The sequence below is a fragment of the Colias eurytheme genome, chromosome 22, assembly GCF_061535395.1.
Source record: "Colias eurytheme isolate Ceu_HAF_F1 chromosome 22, ilColEury1 Martin Lab GWU primary, whole genome shotgun sequence".
NCBI lineage: Eukaryota > Metazoa > Arthropoda > Insecta > Lepidoptera > Pieridae > Colias > Colias eurytheme.
This window is the reverse complement of record NC_143001.1, coordinates 4,093,827-4,118,802: the sequence shown is the minus strand read 5'-3', so window position 1 is coordinate 4,118,802 and position 24,976 is coordinate 4,093,827. Positions and strand designations below refer to the sequence as shown.

The window sequence follows — 24,976 nt, the reverse complement described above, 5'->3', positions numbered from 1 at the left end:
CGCTTCGTCCGTTCCTCCCACGCTTACTCTGGGTAATCGTTCAGCACACACAGATATTGAAATAAGTAATATGTTCGCAGAGTTCTTTTCATCTGTCTGGGAAAAAGACTCATCAGATAATCACATATTAGAAGTTGATAGTGTCGATAGGTCTAATTTTACATTGCATGATATTCAAATAGATAAACTAAGCATAAAACAACATCTTAAAAATGTTGATATTAATAAGGGTCCAGGTCCTGACCGCATATCCCCTTTATTTATAAAGGAGTGCATGCAAGGTCTTGTTGAACCTCTTTACATTATTTATAACCTCTCAATAAATCAAGGTAAATTTCCGACTATCTGGAAAACTGCTCACGTAGTACCTGTGCATAAGGATGGTGATGTAACTAGCTGTGAAAATTATAGACCAATTAGCATTCTTTCATGTTTTTCAAAAATATTAGAGGCTTTAGTGTATGATCATTTATTCTTTTTTATTAAACCGGCTATTAGCACGAAACAACACGGCTTTGTGAAACAAAAATCTACAACGACGAATCTTTTAGAATATACAAATTTTATTCATGGGGCGTTAAATAGTCAAGTACAAGTCCATTCTATATATACAGACTTCAGGAAAGCCTTCGATAAGGTTAATCATGGGCGACTACTTGGTAAACTATTCTGCGAGGGAATCCGCGGTAATTTGCTGCGCTGGCTCTCTTCATATATATTAAATAGATCTCAGATAGTAAGAATACTTGGAAGTTATTCTCGTCCTATATCTGTACTATCGGGTGTTCCTCAGGGCTCAAATCTGGGCCCTTTATTATTTGTGATTTTTATAAATGATTTGTGCAATAATTTATCATCAAATTGTTTACTTTATGCTGATGATTTAAAAATATTTAGAAAAATTTTCACTATAAATGACTGCATTGAACTGCAAAATGATTTGAATAAATTAAAAGATTGGTGTGATACAAATGCTATGTTTCTTAATGTAGATAAATGCTATGTTATGGAATTTGGTAGTACGACGGTAAAAATAAAATATAATTACTCTATAAATGCTAAAAATCTGATATGGAAGTCAAACGTACGTGATTTAGGAATTATCCTTGATAGCAAACTCTCATTTTTGGACCATTATACACATATTTATAAATCATGTAACAGATTACTAGGGTTTATTTTACGTTCATGTAAGGGTTTCCGGAATCCTAAATCTTATATTTGTCTTTTTAACTCTCTCATTCGTAGCAAATTGGAATATGCAAGTATGATTTGGTCCCCCTTTTATTTGATTCATATAAAAAATATAGAAAAAATTCAAATCAAATTTATGAGAATACTTTCATATCGGTTTCATCTAAACAAAACGCTTCATACTTATGAGGAAAGATTATCTTATTTTAAACAAGTAAAACTATCAGATCGCCGAAAAATATTGGAATTAATATTTCTAAATAAAATTATATGTGGCCAACTGTCCACTGCAGCTCTGTCCCAAATTTCCTTTCATATACCACTTAGAAGTAATCGAAATAATCGAACTTTCACATTACCAGTCCACCGCACCCAAAGAGCATATTATAGCACTCTAAACAGAATCTGTACAAATTACAATAAGTTGTGTGAGATAATACCAGATCTTGACATTATCGGGAGTAAACCTATTAGATTTCGGAAATGCCTATTCGAAAACCTCACTTTGCTGTCGCAAGTCCTTCAATAGATTAGAAATTTGTCTCTTGTAGTTTTTATACCATTTCCCTTTTTTAAATTATTTGTTATCTATAAGTTAGTATACTGATAACTCTTTATATTTATGTGTAAGCGATGTAATATTTTATAGTCTAGTAGTCAACACATGTTATTGCAATAACAATTAGTCATTAAGGTTTAAAGTGAAATAAGTAGTGTACCTATATTATTGTTATATGTGTTTGTGTTGCAAATAAAATAAAATAAAATAAAATAAAATAAGCGTTAACAGTTTCTATTCCTTAGCGTTATTCTATTCTCTGACATTCGTCTCGGCCTGCTGTACACCTTACGTCTTGCTCTATCAAAAATCTTTCACATTTTATCTTGCTTCAATGGGTGAATAAGAAGAGTGAGTTATTTTTACTATTATTTTTTTTAATATTTACCATACTCATTAAGCTTTTCAAATAGTTTTATTAGTAGAATAAGCGTATTTCATAATAATTCCTACGGTAAACTGGTGGAAATCATTACCAACTAAAATTTTGTGCAATCGAATTTCACTGAAAAACTATCGCTTCGAGTATTGTGATAAATAAACTTCACAAGATCTAGGATTTGCTTCTAAAACTCTCATTACATAAAATTTAATTAAATTCCCTGCAGACCAGCAATTATATATTTTTAAAAATGCCCGCCACCCGTGAATTCGTTAATTACTTCGAATTTATCCAATTTTTAAGTCAACCTTACTTAAGGGTCCTGAATCTTAATGAATCAGTCTTAACTTTGATTAAATTGAGCCACTGGTCTTTTCATAGTGACTAAAACAGTTATTCTGTTTTCGTATTAACACTTTCTCTTTGAAACAATGAAAATAAAAAAAAACAGTGTTTTAGTCTTATCTATCACAGACTCAGTAGAGTCAAAAATTTAATTATTATGTGTATATTATTGTGTATCGTCGATATTTATTGTGTATCGTATTCTTTAACTAGCTGTGCCCCACGGTTTTAACCGCATTTCATTATCTTATCGGTGATGATAAAAGCCTATAGCCTTCCACGATAAATGAGCTATCTAACACTGAAATAATTTTTGAAATCGGACTCATAGTTGCTGATATTAGCGTGTTAAACCAAACAAACTCTTCTCTTATGAATTCATTCGATGTGTATTTGTAGAATTAATGTAAAACTCTCAATCAACTAGTACAAATCTAATTTGACAAAAAGCTAATGAACTGTGACACAAGTCTATCCTAAAAAGACCAACAGTTAAACACAGGTAATTATGAAGTTAACACTAACCAGAAAAAACTAGTCTACAATTTAGCTGGCCACTACGTGTGAGGTGAAAGAAGAATATTTAATTTACTTTCTAAAGAGTTGTCTATCCTTTGCTGTATGCAAATGTATGAATTAAACGTTTTTTAACAACATAGAATAATGTATTCACTGTGCTTTATGCATATTTCCAAGTAAGTTGTTAATCAAAAACACTGTTAGCTTTGAAAATTTACAAAATAACATGTCTTTTTGCGTTTGTGTGACTTCAAGATAGTTTATTTTATGTGTGTATGTGTATAGCTTAGTATATAAATTTAATTATTTTTACATACTACATTATTGATTTATACTCTTTGTCCTTCTCCAATAGCAAATTTGGAAGGAAAAGTAACATAAAGCTATAGCTTACCTGCCTAGTATTAAACTATACTAATATTATGAAGAGTTTGTTTGGTTTAATGCGGTAATCTCAGGAACTACTGATCCGATTTGAAAAATTCTAACGGAAATTATTCGGGGCACAGCTAGTATTATATTCTAGTATAAAATTATATTATCTATGAACATAGCATAATAAGTAAAGTAGATCAATTGCTCCATAAAGCTGAACACAAAATTTATCTCGTATTTTTTGCCTCAAACTCCGTAGTGTCAAACAAATATAACAAGGGTTAGTAAGCTCGATTAAATTAACAATATTGCCAATATTCAGGGCGACACGGACCAATCAAACCGAATTGGAACAGAGTCCGCGAGTTTCTGCTTAATTGTTTTTATTATTCACAAACTCCTGGGAATTCGGTCGAGTTATAGACAATGTGGGTGTGTGGTGTCTTTATTGGTGACCTTTATTTTGGTTAGCAATTTAGAATATGTGACTTTGGATCGAGTATTGATAGATTTGTATGTTAACTATAGTTTATAGGCTTTATAAAAATAATTGAATTGATGCGATATGAAGAAGCTATTACTACAATCAATCTTTCGATGGTATTGTGCACTATATCGATTGAGTTGAAATTTTGCCGAGATTTATACGTTTGCCAAATTATGAACAGACTAGGTATTGAATCTATTACACTTGTAAATTCACTTTTGAATGCTATTTTAAGATTAAATAACAATACGCAGAACATAGCGATGTAGTTTTATCCCAACGGTTTTCTTCATTTAAATAACTAAAAACTAAAAGTTTAATTTTATTTCATTTTCAGTATGTACAAAATATAACCAAAATCTTTATTTGTACCTTTTAGATTTTAAAATCAATATATAAATATCTCTTACCCATGCATCGTAAAAAGTAGTAACCATTTTATTCTTGTATATAGAAATATCGCCATAAACTAAACAAAAGACCCCTTAAAATTTATCAATCATTAAGTTTCTCTGCCGCCTAAATATGACTGATGAAAGGGGCTTATCTAGTTCGCGAATAATTTCATTAGACGCCACGTAAGGACGTTGATTGATATCACGCAGATAGAAAAAAAGTTGAAGAACCTTTTTAAGAAAATTCTATAGAGGAAGTAAGAGCAAGGAAAATTTAAATTCAGTTAATACTTGTAATTAACATTGTTAATATGATACTTACACAATGAGTTAGATGACAATTTTAACTTTTTAAAAATAAAACTAGAAATATGCAAAAATTTTAGATAAACGGGACGAAATTGCTCGATTTAATATATTCTTATTTAAATTTATAGATAATGCTTGTATCTCCCAAACAACTGTCATATACAAATAGTCACTTAAGCTTCTTTTATTTTGACCAAATGAAAACCAAACCTTCAGAAAAGGGAAAGAAAAAATAACCTGCAAAACATTATTAGATTTTGCTTAATTTCGATATTTTTCATATTTTAATTTAAAGTAATAAATTAAGCAATGAAGAACCTCAAGTAAAACAATATTAAATGAAATATAACCTATAATTATTTGCTGTGACGTAAATTATCGATATGTCATCAACACCGGTTGCTTGCGGTTTTAACTTTATAAGTGATGGATTGAACCATGTTGATAGTCACGTGTATTGATTTATAGATTGCTTATTGAATATTTTGTAGAAGTATTACTTACATTTTCTGTAATTAATGATTTTTAGTAAGCCAAAGTATTCAAAATACTATTATTTATTATATAGGCAAATATTTTAATAAATAAATACCTTATTGGTAAAATTTTAATTAATATTTAAAGTATTTGTTCGTAATACACAGCTCAATCTGTTTTTTGTTCCTTTTTCAACCCCTTATTATTTATAGATTAATTTTTAAGGATAAGTAGATAGATATAAATTCCAACCACTATTTTTATGTACGACTAAAATTTGTGAAATTAAAAAACAACTATTCTTGTATTTAATTAGGTTTTCATGGAATAAATAGCGTATACTTCAACAATATTACAAAAGATCAATCAGAAATAAAGGAAGTAATAATACATTGGCCCATAAAATTGATATACAGCCAAACATACAGTGTTACTTAGATTAATTAGATTAGATAATTTATCAAAACGATATATTTAGTGAACAAAAACTGTGTCAGGACTACATCGCTAAATTTTCCCCATAAAGTTGGGGACCATGTAATAGCGATATTTTGCAAATAAAAATATAGATATTATTAATTACATACAGTATTAAATTAAAATGTTGCCTAAATAACATTTGAAATAATATCTTTATTCATGAATAAAAACCTTAGCACTAAATTAGGTCTTTTATCAAGAACTTATTTTAGTTTACGTTGTATGCATAAACAGTTTACTTTCAATGGATAAACTTTCAAAAATTGACCTTAGGTCAAATGGTAATAATGAATTTGTAGGTTGAAGTGAAATTTATGAATTCGTTAAATAGCAATATATTCATACATAGCATTGAATAATTGAACATATTCAAACTCTATAATAACTTCTTAAACACTGTATCATAAACATACTTAATGAAATTTCTCATAAGAAATACACAATGTGTAAACTCATACCGGCATTCCAACAAAAAATACCAATGGTATCATAAAAAAGCAACACTAACAAGGAAATACAATACTTTAAACTATACCATTATCGCCAGCAATACGACCACACTCAAGAAGACGTAAGGCTTATACGGAGCTTATAGAGATAGCAATGCCACTTTATTATCAGGCTAATATGTGCGCTGATAACTGAAGTCAAGTACGTCGATAATCTTTTTAGATGAATAATGTTTACAAATACTACATTTGCTGCGGGAAATGGGACGGAAGGCAATTTGAAAGTGGAAGAAGCATGCTTTTAGGAGTTAAGTTATTATATTATATACGAAGACGAATAATAAACTGATGTTTTAATACACACTTATCATATATGTCGGCGCAACGACGATAAACGACTACCCTCAAACTGCAAAATAATTATAACTAGCTAAAGTTTACTTTGATCTTTTTAAATAAGTGGTTGATTTATTAATCAACCACTAATGAAATAATTAAATTAACGAAATAATTAATGTTTGTTAAAACTGATGAAAATTCATTGTAAAAATCCGAGTGGCAACACTCAAACTAATTCTTGTGAGTCATGGTTTGCTTTAAATACGAGCGACCGACGGCACAGAGCACATTCACTCGCCGGCCGTTGGAGCGTTCGGAGCTCTCTCTAAAATTAGTAATTTCGAAGTGAATTAAAAAGGCAGTAAAAATACCCACGGGCGTTCTACTTCGAGTATGAGCGCCTGCTCTGATGATGTTGACGTCAGAATTGCTGACGTCACTCATTTTAAAAATAGCCTTTGGGGCCCTTCTCCCGTCATCAGAAGTTGGATAGAATTCAAGCTCTCTATTTTTAAATGTTAACGTTTACGTAGTTTTGTAACGGCATACTGGCGTTTGTGTTTTTTCGTGCGTTGTGTAAAGTAAAAGTTTGTTACGTGGATTATTGTAACGGGAGTGTAGTTCATCGAAGGAATTGTGTGTGTTATCTGAGCTGCGCCTCTCTTTGTGATAAGCATAAATCTACGAGAACCTCCGAGAAATCTACGAGAACCTTCGAGAATCTGCCTATATCACAAATGAGTAGGTGTTGATCACATGATACGCGAACGGACTGTCTCTGTCATGTGGAGTGTTTAATGTTCTGCAAGGTCAGTGTGGCCGAGGCAGTGTGTTTTTGAAATCCCGAGATGAACTACCGTAGTGTTGTAATACGAGAAAAGGCGTACGAGGACGTACGATTGTTAATATGGCCGTGTTAGACTTAAAATCTACGAGAACCTTCGAGAACCTCCGAGAAATCTACGAGAACCTTCGAGACTCTCCGAGAACCTGTTACTAGACTGTCTGGTGCAGTCTGATACACAAATTCCTATAGCAGATTTCACTTGGTCGGTCCAGCGCATTGGTGACCTGCTTGGCATTGTTACAGACATTTACTACGAGGCTGGTGCAGAGCGCGCACCGCCTGTCAGTATGGCCGTGTCGGCGCAACGACGATAAACGACTACCCTCAAACTGCTAAATAATTATAACTAGCTAAAGTTTACTTTGATCTTTTTAAATAAGTGGTTGATTTATTAATCAACCACTAATGAAATAATTAAATTAACGAAATAATTAATGTTTGTTAAAACTGATGAAAATTCATTGTAAAAATCCGAGTGGCAACACTCAAACTAATTCTTGTGAGTCATGGTTTGCTTTAAATACGAGCGACCGACGGCACAGAGCACATTCACTCGCCGGCCGTTGGAGCGTTCGGAGCTCTCTCTAAAATTAGTAATTTCGAAGTGAATTAAAAAGGCAGTAAAAATACCCACGGGCGTTCTACTTCGAGTATGAGCGCCTGCTCTGATGATGTTGACGTCAGAATTGCTGACGTCACTCATTTTAAAAATAGCCTTTGGGGCCCTTCTCCCGTCATATAATATTGTTCTTGATTTATAAACTACGTCTGCCTGGAAACTGTAGAGTTATTGACAAATGTTAAAATTATTTTTTCAATGTTTGTTCAATTTTTTAATGTAAGCTAAGCAAGATTGAAAGAACTTCATCACTCATTCGAAATCATGTTCTATGTGTTTTTTAAGGTTCATTCAAAACACCAAAATTTATTAGGGAAATGAAACTGCACTCTATTAAATTTAAATCTATCAAAATCGAATTAGTGAATTGTGTGTTTCTTTACCATCAAAATTGGTTTGCAACTTACATAGATATCTGTAAACAGAGATTGAAATACAATATGATGCTTGGTAATTGTTATATTACAGGCCAGAGGACTGACAATGTTGAAGCCGCCTGATAGCTATTGAAATGCTTAGCTGACTGGGTCTTTATATGTCCCCCGAAGCAAGAAACCTGCAACCAATAGATTAACAATACCTGAAGATGTCAGCTCAAATCGTATACCAAAACCGAAGCCATGTGCATACATGTTAAGAAAGACACAGTTCAAATAAATTGAATCAAATAGACGAAGAAAGCTGATGATAATACATAAGACACTTGGTTCCCTTAAATAAATGTTCCGACACGGTCTTGCAAACCTTCCAGCTTCCAATCTCAACCAATTTCAGCTTAATCGTTTAACGATGATGAATAAACTAACCAAAGAAGTGGCAAATCCGAACTGGTCAATAAAGAAGGTAGAAAAATCGCATTCCTGTTGACTAAACTTAAACACTACCACAAGATAATCAAATAAACGAGGCGACGTTTAACCGCCATCTTCGGAGACGCAATTTCCTTAAATTGGAACTCCGAGCGACCTATCAAAGGAACCTGGTTCTAACATAGTATAAAGAAAACCAGTAAGTTATCTTCGAACAAAGGTATTTCGCGCCGTTTGTATGTTCGCGGTGCGCTTGCGCGGTGCGCTTGGCCAAGCCCCCGTTAATGTACGTACGCAAGCTTGACGCACGCACACAACGCCGCTCGGTTCCTTCTCATGGACCGCTCTCCTGAGGGCCGCGCCATTGCTGTAAGCGGTCGGTGTTTGTTTATCCAATTATTAAAAATATCAATGTGACAAGTTACAACCTCCTCGCGAGTTTAGGTACCGTTTGCTCCTAAACGCCGGGATTTGGCATACTTGTTCTCTATATACTATGGTTCTAACGTACAAAGAATCCAATATAATTAAATTGCTTATATCCTTTGTTCGTCGAGCAAAAACATCGCTTTTGGAAACTGCGCTGGATAGTAGATGTCTTTGAATTATACTATTTTTCATTGAACTCAATTTGTTTGTAGCGTTAATAATGAGAGCTTATTTATTGTCCTGAAATGGAAGGTAATGAAACGGACGAAATCGCTAAAGTTGGAACATCTTTAGGCATTTATGAAAACTGAATGGATTTTTGTTATTATCCTGAAATTCGTAATCTGTTACCTAATATTTTTTACAAAATAAACATAATAAATAATAGATTAATTTATATATTATATCGCTCGATTTTCCGAACGCTTTTTCTTCTATAATTATTATAATTATAGCTCCATAATACATTTTGAACATGCAGTACCATGGTTTTAATATCGAACGTCTTGCGAAACCAAACATTTTCTATTAAAAATAAATATTCCAAGAAAACTGTATTTAAATACAGTGCACTATTTCAACTACTATCACTTCAAAGGAGAAAGTTATGAATCTCAACATCTCAATAACAGCGAAGCACATTAAACGACTCTTAAGAAAAAATAAGTCAAGTTTGAAATTTCTCTCGAGTTAAGCGTAGTGCACATCTGCTCCGCGAATCCAAAGTGCATTCACACGGTACTATTTCTTTAGAACTACTGGGGATTATTTTAAAGCTTATTTTAATGGTAGCAATTCTTGAAACTACGTAGCGGATTGTTACAATGTGCACTGCGCTTTTGATAACTCATTTCGTTGTTTTAATTGTGGCCGACGAACGGGATAATTGGCTTAGAATGAGTTGTTTTAAGTTCTAATTTCGCTTGAATTTGATATTAATGTTAATTTTTAAGTGGCTTTAGCAGCTTTTGAGTAGTAAAGAGATAATTTCGTTTCATTAAAGGATATTTTTTTTACTTTGGTAGTAATAGTTCTATTTCATTCTTTATCTTTACGATAATTTCACTGCTTTTTATTATGAAATCACCAAGAGAAAGCGAGTATGTATACTTTTTGTTAAGTTGCGGGAAAAAGCTAGTTGTATACAGGGTGTAATGGTTAAATGTGCACAGGCGATTATTCCGTAACTATTGCAGATATCAAAAAACTTTAAACACATATCAAAAGTACATGTACAAGTACAGTTTAATGTAAAATTTTAGGATATTTCCCGTTTTATTTTTAAAAAGTTAATAGTGTCATTTTACTCATTAGGTAGTACTTTCGATATCAGTTTAGAGTTTTTTGATATCTGAAATAGTTACGGAATAATCACCTGTGCACACTTAACGATTACACCCTGTATACGTTTCAATTACTTTCCCTTACTCCATTTTACGACCCTAACAAAACTAAATAAAACAATATAGGAGCTAAACTAAAATCGCATTGCAATTTGACGCAGGTGTCACAACACGCTCAGTGGAGCATCTGCGACATCCTCACAGAGTAATTCATTTTACTTGAAGCATCTTTTGAATTGTGCAGTTAAACAATAGACTTTAATGTTGTGTATTTTTGGTGGAATTTCGTTTGCGTAGCGCATTCTTTGAATGAGCCGAGTCAGAGATACAGATTATGAGTAAAGGCGTTAAAGTTAGACTTCATAATAACAAATTTCATTGAAATCCTATAGACATGATTTGGAACGAAACAGACATATTTATTTTTACTTATAAACATTTGTATAATTTTTAAAATACTGTAAAATATCAAATATCATATTCATATCATATTATCAATTTAATCCTTTTTATTACACACTAAAATAAAAATAAAAGAACATTATTGTAACCAATTTATTCCATAGTAACTATATTTAGACGAAATAGTACTTCTAGCGACTCTACGCCTCATCTTCAATGTTTCGCTATGCAGACTTCTTTCTGGACTCTGTCTTACAAGATCTGGACATCTGAAACAAAACATACATAATATAAGAAATAATTAAAGGACATAAAATAAATCTATAGTAAGTATAATATTGTAAAACAAATGACCAGTTTTTTTGTTTGTTTATTTGAACGCGCTAATCTCATGAACTACTAGTCCGATTTGAAAAAATATTTCAGTGTTAGATAGCCTATTTATCGAGGAAGGCTATAGGCTATATTTTATTACGCTAAGATCAGCAGATCGGAGCCACAAGGGTGAAACCGCGGAGCGCAGCTAGTGATTAATATAGGATAAAAAATCCATTTGCAGAGGCGATAGTTTGCAGACCTTACTTCTCTACAAAAGGATTTCTGACTGTAAAAGGTATGGGTAAGGAATGAGCTGAAGAGGGGAATAAAAGCAAAGACACGGTAGGGTAAGGAAAAGGAAGGCTTTAAGATTCCACATTCACTGAACGAAACGAAACTCAGGCCTCGTCGACACAATAGAAAATCTATTGTGTCGTGGACCGATCGGGCCGTTCGGGGCTCAATGGGTTAAGTCAGAGCAAGCAAAGGGGTCACCACCGCCCATAAACACTTGTAACACTGGTAGTGTTACATTGCATTGCATTCGTGATAGTTTATACATTACGATAAAGAATATTGTGTATGCCGAGCACATGTGTCAGAAGTGAAACTTCTTTGGCAAGATTCAAAGATACTAAAATCGTCTCCTTACGCCATGGCGTGACCTTGAAATTTTACTCTCAGCGCGCCTAAAGAAAATTCACTTCAAAAATAACATTTTTATGAACTGCTATAAATGTTTCCGCGATATTTTTATCTACGAGCTAAATTTGATTGATGCTAAATAAATTTGATTGAATTTTTTGATGCGATTGAATTCTCTACGCTTGGCGTATTTCAAAACCTTAATATCAGAAGTAGATGAAAATGGGGTATGAATTGATAAATTCTATTTTTAGCCACACTTTCTGCAGTTAAATTCTTCATAACTAGTTGCTTACCCTGGCTCCCGTGTAGTTATTTTTCCATTTATTTAATGAATAGTGACATTAAATTAGTTTAGAATTTATTGGTTATTTAAGTTACGAATAAACGATTAACGATATAAAACGAAAGTAAGTACAAATTTCCTTTATTTTTACGTAATTAGATATATATACAATTTATTCCTTCATTAAACAAACAATTATTTATTTTATGCATTCTGATACTCGGATAAATGCGTTCACTTTTGTAATAAGGCAACCCGCACACTAACATATTATTGCAATTATAAATGTTTAAAAATATGCATTAAGTATCTAAATCAAGGATGAAAATAGTCTACAGACAAGGAAATTCTAAAACAAGAAAAAAATTGTAACAATTTTTAAATGTACCGTTATATGTATTTTATTAATAATTTATTATATTATTCTAAATTATAATATTATGTTAGCTGTATGATGGGCAAAAAATGTGTTGTAATACCAGTTTTGTAATTGTTATACCTAAATCTTATAGAATCACGACTTAAATATACCTACTAAGCATCCACATTATGCAAACAGAATATTTGAATGTTAAATTGTATGGTACAATAAATACTTTAATAAATAATAATTACCCAAACAATATTGCAAAATAAAAACGTACGTGTATAAGTGCCTTTACAACGGATATTAGTACGCTTTTTCAAGACAATAAAAGCTTCTAAATACACTCTACCCAACGTTTCAATGCAGCAGACTGATTATACTAATTGAAGGTTAAGTAATTAACCGCTTTAAGTTAAACTCTTGTTTAAAATATACTGTTTTTTTTATGTCTCGACGTATGAGTCTTGGTGCATTTCAAATTAAACTTATTACTTACTGTCATACCAAATTACTTAAAGTACTTACATATAATTATTGTACGTGTAAATGAAATTTTGGCTGAATAGTTAAACACATAATAGTCCGAAATTACTCATTCGCTTGACATTAAAATTGACAAACATTGTTCTTTTTTAAGAATGATAAAACTTTACAAGCATTTTACATAATATATTTAACATGTGAAATCCATACTTAATATTATAAATGCGAAAGTAACTCTGTCTGTCTGTCTGTTACTCAATCACGCCTAAACTACTGCACCAATTTGCATGAAATTTGATATAGAGATATTTTGATACCCGAGAAAGGACATAGGATAGGTTTTTTCCCGGAAATCCCACGGGAACGGGAACTATGTGGGTTTTTCTTTGACTGCGCGGGCGATGCCGCGGGTGGAAAGCTAGTTTGTCATAAATATTTAGTTCAATTATAAAATGTAATTAGTTTTTCGCTTAAGATGAACCAATAATTATAACTTACTTATAAATTTCCTTGGTAATAAAATTATCATTTTTACAGCGCGTCGTCCATTGCGTCCAATATTTGAAACCTTCTCGATAAAAGATGTTCACTGCGCAGGCTGTATCGTCTCTAATGTCATCGTCCAATAGAGCTGAAACAAAATACGCAATGTATTATGTAAAAATTTACATGTTAGGTACTATTAAACATTTTACCTAAGTACAGGCTGTTTTATTAAAGCATTTCTTTCATAGATACCTATTCAGTGATCATGTTTTGTTAACTTATAAGGAAATTTATTGAAATTTTTGTCCCCTCTCCCTCTCCTAATTAAAAAGGTAACAAAAAACATATGAAAATTGAAAATATACTTTATAAAATTTAAAATTTTTTGCAAAAAATTCAATCGTAAAGTAATAAACAACCGATTTTTTTGAAAATTATTGCTAAAATTTATAGCTAAGAATGTTTAATTGTGGTATTAAGTCATATTTAGATTTTAATCTATAAAAAATTCACACAAATGTCTCTATAATAAGCACCAGTATGCATTTCATTTTAAGTTCTTCCAATACACACACATCTTCTTTTCTCACATCAAAACTCCGTACCACAAAACACTTTCAAACCGTCTTATCGCCAGAACTCGATATATAAAAACCGGCCAAGTGCGAGTCGGGCTCGCGCACAAAGGGTTCCGTAGCAGCAAATATAATAAATTACAGTTAAATCAACCTATCTCAAAAACTATAAGAGATACTTTGATCAAACCAAAAATCGTTGAAAGAGTTAATTAGCATGCATCACCTCTATTTTTTTTAGAATTTTATACCCCGTAGTTATAAAAATAGAGGGGGGGGACATACTTTTTACGACTTTGAGAGCTGATATCTCAAAAACCGTTCACTTTAAGAAAAATGTTTTTTAGAAAACTTTATATCATTTTAAAAGACCTTTCCATTGATACCCCACACGGGTATGTACATCGAAAAAAAAAATTTCATCCCTCAGTTACATGTATGGGGGGCCCCACCCCCAATTCTTTTTTTTACTATTTAGTGTCATATTTTTGTAGCGGTTCATACAACACATATTCCCATCAAATTTCATCACTGTAGTACTTATAGTTTCCGAGTAAATCGGCTGTGACAGACGGACAGACGGACAGACGGACAGACGGACATGACGAAACTATAAGGGTTCCGTTTTTGCCATTTTGGCTACGGAACCCTAAAAATGCACAGAATTTTGTAATAACGAGCATCAATATTACATCTCTACCTCACAATATATCTTAACTATCTCCTTTATCTACACGTATACTTTTTCTCATATCAAAACCCCGTACCACGAAACACTTTCAAACCGTCTTATCGGCAGGACTCGATATATAAAAATGCACAGAATTTTGTAATAACGAGCATCAATATTACATCTCTACCTCACAATATATCATAACTATCTCCTATACACGTATACTTTTTCTCATATCAAAACCCCCGTACCACGAAACACTTTAAAACCGTCATAATATCGCAAGACCTCGTTATATAAAAATTCAGTATATCAAGTATATTCCATCTCTACCTCTGACCTCTCAATGTATCATATCTATCCACTATACAAACTTTTATATACTTTTTCTCATATCAAAACCCCGTACCACGAAACACTTAACCGTCATAATATCGCAAGAACTCGTTATATAAAAATTCAGTATATCGAGTATCAATATTCCATCTCTACCTCTGACCTCTCAATGTATCATATCTATCCACTATACAAACTTTTATATACTTTTTCTCATATCAAAACCCCGTACCACGAAACACTTAACCGTCATAATATCGCAAGAACTCGTTATATAAAAATTCAGTATATCGAGTAGCAATATTCCATCTCTACCTCTGACCTCTCAATGTATCATATCTATCCACTATACAAACTTTTATATACCTTTTCTCATATCAAAACCCCGTACCACGAAACACTTTAAAACCATCATATCGCAAGGACTCGTTATGTACAATAATACAGTTAGAATAACTGTCGCTTAACTATTCCAACTGAGCTAACTTTATTACAGGGGAAGTGGTTTCCACAATGTAGTTCAAATACAATTTCTAGTCTCTGTGATGATAAACTAATCTTGAAGCGGAACTGGATATGATTAATATTTATTTACTTGAATTTCATAACAAAATAGCGGTTGTTTAGCTACTGAGGCGCTATGTTCTTTCATATGGAGATCATGTAAGTTTGGATTGGATTTAATAGCTCAAATTATGTGCATACTAGTTGTGCCGCGCGGTTGCACCCGCATTGTTCCGTTCCTGTTGTTCTTAGCGTGATGACATATAGCCTATAAAGCCAAAGATAAATGGGCTATCTAACACCGAAATAATTTTTCATACAGACCAGTGGTTCCTGAGATTAGCACGTTTAAACAAACTCTTCAGCTTTATAATATTAGTATAGATTATCCACGGGAACGGGAACTATGTGGGTTTTTCTTTGAAAACGCGGGCAAAGCCGCGGGCGGAAAGCTATTTATCCAGTCAGACTATAAAATTGTTCGCATATGTGGGTTTTTGAACAATCTTTAACTAGGCTTCATTCGTATACGCAGTTCGCGTTTGGAAACTTTTTAATCCCGTTAGTTTGGGCTGATGCTTGAAACAAAAATTTTACGATTGATGAAAAATCCAACTACCGAGTAGAAACAGAGTTGTCAATATAGTTTTCTCTCGATTTATATTAGTCTATATATTTTCTTTTTTGTGTTAAATCTCATTCAAAAAAAATAAATGTATTATCAAACGAGCGAAAGCTCATTTTAATTCCCCCTATGTCAAATTCTTCAATTATTTCTTTCGTTGTTCTTAGTGCGTTCGATTCTTTGCAATGTATATTGAACACCACTGAATATGAGTTTTCGTTTACACTAAAAGATCACGAAATAATGCTCTTTCTCTAGATCCAGCTAGAGCTACTACCTACTAGCTTGAAATCAGAAGTTCGTTTTATGGAAATGCTTAATGCACCGTTAGAAGAAAATTACAGCAGGAAAACTAATGTTCCTGTGGACACATCATTTTCAAATGACTGTCAATTGTTTTATTCTATCCCCCAACAATAGATATTAAATTAAATCTAAATCCAATAAAACAGTCCAACTTCATTTGAAATATAAAATACGACCGAAAAGTACTTGCACACTTAGTAGTGGTACTTGACCGTTGTAAAATTGCCGCGAACGTAAAATGCGCTCCATAAAACTCCACAATAGACCTAGGAAAGAAAGGGATCATGTTCACACGATTCTGCATCCTATTTACAAAGATATAAAGACTGTTTTTGTATATGTTTCAACAGAGTCTATTGTTAAAGCTTTATGCTCGAAAGAACTTAGGTACTTCGTTTATATTTTATTTGTTACTTATAACAAAGCTGTTGCTATTTTTATTAACGGTGACTTATGTTAATTTTTTATTCTTTTTGGGGAGTTAAGATGTTAAATAAAGTTGACATTTTCTGTAGTTATCGAGAAAATTATGATAAAAAAATATAATGCATAGAAAATTCAAATTGTAAACAAACTCCTGTTTATTCTTAAACAGCTTGGAGTTGTCGAGTTCATTTAAAAACTTCACTATTACTTAAGAATGTTTCGAATTTGATATTTCATTAATGTTTTCAAAAGCTTTCAAGTAGCAAAAACTGATTAAAATTAAAAAGAAATCTATACAATCAATCCTGATTAAAATTTAATAATCCTTATCCTAATTATAATAATTTTTTATATAAAATTTTTTATATAAAAATTTATTTTTTATTAATTATTTATATAAAAATTATATAATAATCCTAATTACTAATTATGAATACAAATGTTATTAATTTCCACTTACATTCTATTTTTATATAAAAACTAGCGGTCCGCCCCGGCTTCGCCCGTGGTACATAATATTTACGTTTTCTCTACATAAGAACCATCTTCGTACTTCAAGGAATATAATAAAAAAAGAATTATCGAAATCGGTTCAGCCGTTCTCGAGTTATGCGCTTACCAACACATTTTGCGATTCATTTTTATATATAAGACTAGCGGTCCGCCCCGGCTTCGCCCGTGGTACATATTTACGTTTTCTCTACATAAGAACCATCCTCGTACTCCAAGGAATATAATAAAAAAAGAATTATCGAAATCGGTTCAGCCGTTCTCAAGTTATGCGCTTATCAACACATTTTGGGATTCATTTTTATATTATAGATTTATTTTTTATTAATTATTTATATAAAAATTATATAATAATCCTAATTACTAATTATGAATACAAATGTTATTAATTTCCACTTACATTCGCAAGCGATATTACACTCGCCTCCTTTCTTTCCCTCCCGGCACCAGCGACTGGGGATCTGTGGGAAATATAACAATTAACATATTAATGTAACATGTGGAAAAATTAAGCAATTCATGTTTTCTTATTTTTTTAATGTTTTGCGCACAAATTTCTTGAATTTTCTTTCATAAGATCCTTCTCATGACTACAACGAACACAAAAAATAAAATATTATCGAAATCGGTTCAGTCTTTCAGGCGTGATGTCGTGACAAATATAGTAGGCGTATAATATAATATGGTGACCAAAGGCATACTTCTCATATTATGTAAATAAATTAATACTTAGATTTATAGAAATAAAATAAAAATGTTGGCCCTAATAATAATTATTATCTCTTCGTGCACAATAATATTATGCATTATGTATAACAAATGAATCATTCGTTATCATTCGCTGTCTAAATATGATGACAAAGCAATTAATAAATCTCTTTTATAACCGCATTTATGGTCTCATAAAACCATGTAATTAATTCAATGTAACAGTGAAGGAAGTAAGCGAATTTTTATTTATTTAATAGCTTGACATAAAGGCCCTATATCATACAAATATGATAAAGGCAAAAATCAAATAAGTACATGTACACACGTCATGTCGTGTGAGGACACATAACAATAGTTCCTATCCTTATACAAAATTCACATTTATAAATGAAATTAATAAATCTTGTAGTGAAGGGTATATGTATTTCACATGTTATTTATAATAATCGATTTCTGTACAAGCAAAAAATACAGTAGCAATAAAACTACAATACACACACACACATACAAACACACACATATAAACATCTTTAGTAAAGAAAAATGTATGAATATATATACTTCTAAAATTAGTCTTACTTCATTATTACAGTAGTTTTATTTTCATAATTTATTATCAATATTACAGGTATAGGTATATCTACAATAATTATTTATTCGACCTTATTTAATAATTAAGAAAAGGTAACAACTTTCAACTGATTAATTCAACAAATTTCCTTTTCACATCAATGAAAGATAGGCTCGAATGATAAGAAATAAAGGATTCTGTTATCAGCAACCTCACACCGTCTTAAGGAGAAATAAATTATAGATACATAATGATACCGAAAAAAGTCTAAAAAAATGTGTACCTATTGTATTTAAAAAAACATTTATTTATATGATCTGGTTAAAATGGGAAAGCAAATAAAACCGGTCTGGGCAACGAATAAATTTTACTAAGAAGTTACCAATTGCACGTATCACGTTACACAATAAAAATATAGCACTTCTTCTTTCTTCTTCTAAGTTGAGTATAGGCCTCTTCATGGGCACGCCATTCTTTTCTGTTCTTCGCCACCCGCATCCATTTCATCAAAATATAGCACAAAACATATTAATTCAAATTTAACATTCTCTAAAAATCCATTTCTTACAAAATTTCCACAACCTTTTACTTCATTTTACTATTAATTTATTCTCGTACATTTCAATAAAAAACATATGTATTATTCAGTATATTCTTCAGCATTTGATATATCAAAGCAAAAACCCTCCACACCTAGCCTAGTTAGACCACGTCACTCAGATAAAAATTAAAGGCACGTCTAAACGTGTGCCCTATTTCCAGAGAATCTTCACACTCTCTATTTCAAGTGTGCAAACAATATATATACTGTTTTTAACATTCCCTCCGCTCTTAAGAAACTTTTAGTGTTAAGTGATTGCATTGCTCTATGATGCTGGATGCAAAAAATATACATTATTATGCATTCAAAATGCATTCAAATTTGTGTACTTATTCAATTGGAAACTTCGATTCAATGTTACTATTAATGAAAAACAGATCGCCATATTATGTAGGTATACATTACATTTCAGGATTGAAATCTTATTTTTAAATTGGTTTAAAAATAATAACTATCAAGTATCTTACTTTATTTTATATATTATTACAAAATTTTGTATTTAAATTCTTACCTGATATAAACCATAGTACTTTTTACCGCTAGGAGTTACAACGAAGGCTCTGGTATCTCGATTGCTCACTTTCTCTATAAGGCACACCCCTGTAATTAATAATTATATTGTTATCTTATATAGGAAATAGTTATCAATTATTAAATAAGCTCTGTCACTTTAGATTTATTTTACCTAAGAAAGAAAGAAACGGAAAAGGTGTCAGTTTTAAAAATGACTTCAAAAATTGTAGAGCCGTTTTTAGTATTCGTAATGTAGATAATATATTAAACCAGGATTTCTCTAACGATTTTTATATTATCAAAGAACTGAAATATGAACAAATACCAATGTTTTTTAAAATATATAAAATCGTATAAGGTGCAACGCAAGCCAAAAGCATATAATCACACATAATAATATGACATGCACTCAAATAGGTAAAAACATATTTTAAATATTATGTTCTCTACTAACATTGTAACGTGGTTAGATAAGTATATGATAGTTTCAAAGTACAACTTAACAATACATTGAGGAAAACCACAGAGTATTGTTCAATAAAAAAAACCTAATAAAAACATTATATACTTGTTAGTTAGTTCACACGCAATATGGCATGAATTATCAATTTATTACGTCAATTGTTTCTATAAAAAACATACTTATTTTTAAAATATTTCACGGTACAATTAGAATGATAAATAAAAAATAATCTTAATGAAATAAATGTAAAAAATCACTAATGTGGAATAACTAGGGAAAGAACCACGAAGACTTTTTTTTGCTTCGCATGTGATAAACGATACACAGAAGTCAGAAACGTATATTTAAGAAAATACAAGAATTCTTAATAGGTATTCTTTCTTTATAGAATTGCATGTTAAATTGCCTACTAACTTGTTTTTTGTGCGTCGATTTTATCATTGCTTTATCGAATGTTTTTATTCTTCAAATAAATTAAAGTGAGACATTCATTATCAGTTTTCACAGGTTGTTTTATACATTTTTCACCCAATTGATCCGGTGTAAAACCGTACCTGTTAAAGTATTATAAAAATCAGTTCATTATTTCCAGATACAACATTCAAATACAACAACTACATCTCTAAAACATAAGTATACAGTACATTTATTATTAAATATACTGGTATTAATAAATCAGTAACATTAAATTTAAATAAGACCTTGTCTGACCTCTGTGAATGAGATTTAATTTTCAATATTGTTTACCAATGACGCAGTGGTTAATAACAGTATTTATAACTAGAGGGAATCTATCTAGGGAGCTTCAATAACTATCATTACTGATATTCTATGAAATATGTAATAATATTATAATGTTTGAGTTATTATTCTACTAATATTACAAACTAAAAAGTTTGTTTGTTACTCCTTCAAACAAAAACTGCTGAACTTATTTTCATGAAATTTGGCACACACATAGAGGTTAACTTCGATTAACACATAGGCTAATTTTACCCCGAAAATCCCAAGAGAACGGGAACTATGTGGGTTTTCTTTTGATCACGCGGCTCGGCCGCGGGCGAAGAGCTAGCCCATACTTAATATGTATTATAAATGCGAAAGTAACTCTGTCTGTCTGTCCGTTACTCAATCACGCCTTAACTACTGAACTGAATTTGCATGAAATTTGGTATAGAGATATTTTGATACCCGAGAAAGGACATAGGATAGGTTTTATCCCGGAAATCCTACGGGAACGGGTTTTTCTTTGAAAACGTGGGCGGAAAGCTAGTACACTGTAAACTTGTATATTATATTTCTCTTTCAAATGCTCTACCATTTAAAACAAGTTATCCGTTTTTTATACGACTATTATGATAAGATTGGTACCTTTTTAAATGTAGTAGGTACTACATTAACGATTCTTACACGTAATATTTGATTACAAAATAATCGGACTAGTTGATCTTGGAATATGCCTTGGTTTATAAAATGTATGCACTGGAAACAGAGAGGTCATTCTCAAGTCATACTTTAAATACAACCTCGCGGTTACTGACCTATGTCTATATTGAAAGTAAGACTATTGTCACTACATAGTGTAAAACAAATCCACTTCCCGCTGTCTGTCTCTATGGGCTTAGATCTTCAAAATTAAATAAATATAATGATTTAGGAAGGTCTATACATATGTATGATAACATGCATGATTTAGTAGATTATATGTATAAAGTAACATTAGCATTGCGTGTGGAGCCGGAGCGGGTAGCTAGTTATAATCTTAAAGTACCCCGGCAGACGCTGCCTTTAACTTTTCTCTCAATAAGTCCCTTTTATACCTTAACAAAAATGTTTAAAAAATAGAGCTGTTCTCGAGTTTTCGCTTAACATTATCTATAGAAATTTAGCAATTCATTTGTATTTATGCAAATTAACTCACATTGTCCAAACAACAAATCAGTAGGCATGCCAACTTTGATCAACTCCCGGGCTAGTTTGCATCTCGTCTCAAACCGTTTGCCACTCACGCACACACACAAACACAGGAGCACACATGCGAATCGCATGACGAACGGACACAGAATGCGCGTACGCACTAAATGTCAATGTCACGCCGTCCGGAACTATGAATTTTAATGAATTAACGCTGTTTGTTTATAATATGTAGGATTTTGAAAGTACTACGATTGAATTGTATACAATGTTCTCAAGAAATGTTAGTTGCAATGGACTGTATCTGTACGAGTCACACACACAATATTTGGAGGAAGGAAGGTGGAATTCCTCCATCGAAAAGGGGAAAATCCTCGACCAGTCTACTCGACTGGCCGGCCCTTAAATAATGATGAATAATGTCGAAAAGTTGTATTTATGCTCTGTAGCGAAAACATTTCGCTTGCGCTATTCAGAGCGAGGTGTCGCTACACACACACAAACACAGGAACACACATACGAACCGCATGACGAACGAACACATAATGCGCGTACGCACCAAATGTCGTCATGCTGTCCGGAAGTATTTTTAATGAATTAAAGTTGCTTGTTTATATTATGTGGGATTTTGAAAGGATTACTACTAGTGTAGTATTATATTATTATCCGTGGTAATGTTTGTTGCGATGTGTACTGTCATAATATTATGTATATCGTATAGTATAGAGTTAAACTGTTATATGATTATCGTCTTTGTTCATTCATGAATATATCCTTAAAAGAAAGGAATTAGCAACGTTGTTGCATAGACAAAATACATAACTTTTACAAACAAATACCCTTCAGTATGATATTGAATGTAAATAAGCCTTAACAGCAGAAGAATAGAATACTTACATCTTGTGTGATAAATTTTATCAGTTCTAAATTTTCAAGCAATTTGATATGTACCTATAGATAGATAAAAAACATTCCTCTCGTATCTTTATCTCACGTTTATGTAGATAGAGATAATAATATCATAGATTATAATATTATTATCTATTACTATGAATAAGTTTTACTAGATCGTTCAGAAATCTGATTTGATGGTAGGTAACCATAATGTTAGATACGTTTTTGTTTTAGTTTTTATGAATTATAGTCACTCTGTTTTTTTACTAGTAGGTATATGGGAAATGGAAAACCACAAGACGTAGTAGTTAATTTACATCGAAATTACAAAAAAAAAACAAGAATACACTCATATATAAAGACAGGATAAGTTAAGATAAAATCTTGGGTAATATAGATTCAGATAAACTATTTCAAGAAACAGGTACAAGATTCACAATTGCTCTGTAGATAATTGTTTTAACTAATAACTTAAATTACAAACTCTTCGTATAAAATAATAACTTTTATTATAAAATGAATACGTATCAACGTATGTCTTATTACTATTATAAAGGCGAAAGTTTGTATGGATGTTTGTTACTCTTTCACGTAAAAACTACTGAACCGATTACAATGAAATTTAGCACACATATAGAGGGTAACTTGGATTAACACATAGGATAGGTTTTATCCCGGAAATCCCACGGGAACGGGAACTATGCGGGTTTTCCTTTGAAAACGCGGGCGAAGCCGCGGGCGGAAATCTAGTATGATATAAACAACACGTTCAAATAACGTGGCGTTGAACATATAGGTACGTATATTGTTTACAATGAATATGGACAGCGTATGGTTGGAATTAGAAATAAACTGTATATAGTCACCTAACTCATTGACTACATCCATACTAATATTATAAATGCGAAAGTAACTCTTTCTGTCTGCCTGTTACTCAATCACGCCTTAACTACTGAACCAATTTGCATGAAATTTGGTATAGAGATATTTTGATATCCGAGAAAGGACATAGGCTACTTTTTATCCCGGGAAATAGGATAGGTTTTATCGGGAACTATGCGGGTTTTTCTTTGACTGCGCGGGCGAAGCTGCGGGTGGAAAGCTAGTAGTAAATAAATGAAACTGAAAGTGAAATTTTAGGAATATGTAACAGTTAACTATACTCACAGTTACCAAGAAATGTCTTGTCAATCAGATCAGTTTTCATCAGCTCCGTCGCCAGCCGGCACCTCGTGAACCTTCTTCCATCACAAACCAATAAACTGAACAATAAAACTATACACACGTTCATAGCATTCACTAAATAATCTTTAAATATGATTTATAGGGCTCATAAATACCTTATCTTTAAGTGGCTTCATTGCACTTAGCCTTCAACTTGAGATATAAAAACATATATGTAGATGTAATATAATAATATATAGTAATAGTACCTAGTGTGTATTGTGGTTAATTCCAAGTCCCCTAATCGTGGAGTACTGCAATTGTTTTAAATGCAAGAGTTTGAGTTTGAGTTTGAAAGATCTATTTAACGATCATTAGTTTACATCCTGAATGTTGAAAATTGGTTAAAAAAATATTATGATTAAACCCAAATTCACTTATTCTTACACTAAGGAGTCTACATGAAAGACAAAATTTAGTTTTAAATAAGATAAATATTTATAAAGGATTCTTTAAAAATAAAAACACGTTTGTGTGGTACACAGATTGATATTTCGCCTACACGTTATTGTGTTTTTAACGAAAAGGTTAAGTATATTTTATTTAAATAGACCATTTTAACATGTAATTTAAAAACGAAATAATAACGTTGAACAAAACATTTCGCTAAATAAAATAATTTTAAAAGTTACAAAACATTTCTACTTATCTGAGATTTTATATTATAATTTATCTATAGGATTATATTATGATACTAGCGGTCCGCCCCGGCTTCGCCCGTGGTACATATTTACGTTTTCTCTACATAAAAACCATCCTCGTACTTCAAGGAATATAATAAAAAAA

At 31.8% G+C, this 24,976-nt stretch overlaps 1 protein-coding gene across 2 annotated transcripts; it reads right to left on the bottom strand.

The window, feature by feature from the left end:
* Positions 1 to 10,894: 10,894 nt before the first annotated feature.
* LOC149898640 (lysozyme-like) lies at positions 10,895 to 24,355 on the bottom strand. 2 transcript variants are annotated; one of them, XM_090115071.1, is made up of 5 exons: positions 24,134 to 24,355; positions 19,694 to 19,782; positions 17,700 to 17,760; positions 13,357 to 13,489; positions 10,895 to 11,028 (listed from the first exon to the last, which is right to left on the bottom strand). In XM_090115071.1, exons 1-5 carry the CDS (start codon positions 24,255 to 24,257, stop codon positions 10,899 to 10,901), a joined length of 537 nt encoding a protein of 178 aa, XP_089971197.1. In that variant the 5' UTR covers positions 24,258 to 24,355; the 3' UTR covers positions 10,895 to 10,898. The 2 variants fall into 2 exon arrangements, with proteins under 2 accessions (XP_089971197.1, XP_089971196.1); XM_090115070.1 differs by lacking the exon at positions 24,134 to 24,355 and adding an exon at positions 22,080 to 22,582.
* Positions 24,356 to 24,976: the final 621 nt, after the last annotated feature.

Excerpts from the sequence above, each read along its gene's own strand:
- LOC149898640 (XM_090115070.1), bottom strand. The coding sequence starts at position 22,206 with ATGCGATTCGCATGTGTGCTCCTGTGTTTGTGTGTGTGCGTGAGTGGC. Across the intron at positions 17,761-19,693 it reads AGTACTATGGTTTATATCAG|ATCCCCAGTCGCTGGTGCCG; the intron begins GTAAGAATTTAA and ends TATTTCCCACAG. Across the intron at positions 13,490-17,699 it reads GTGTAATATCGCTTGCGAAT|CTCTATTGGACGATGACATT; the intron begins GTAAGTGGAAAT and ends ATTTTGTTTCAG.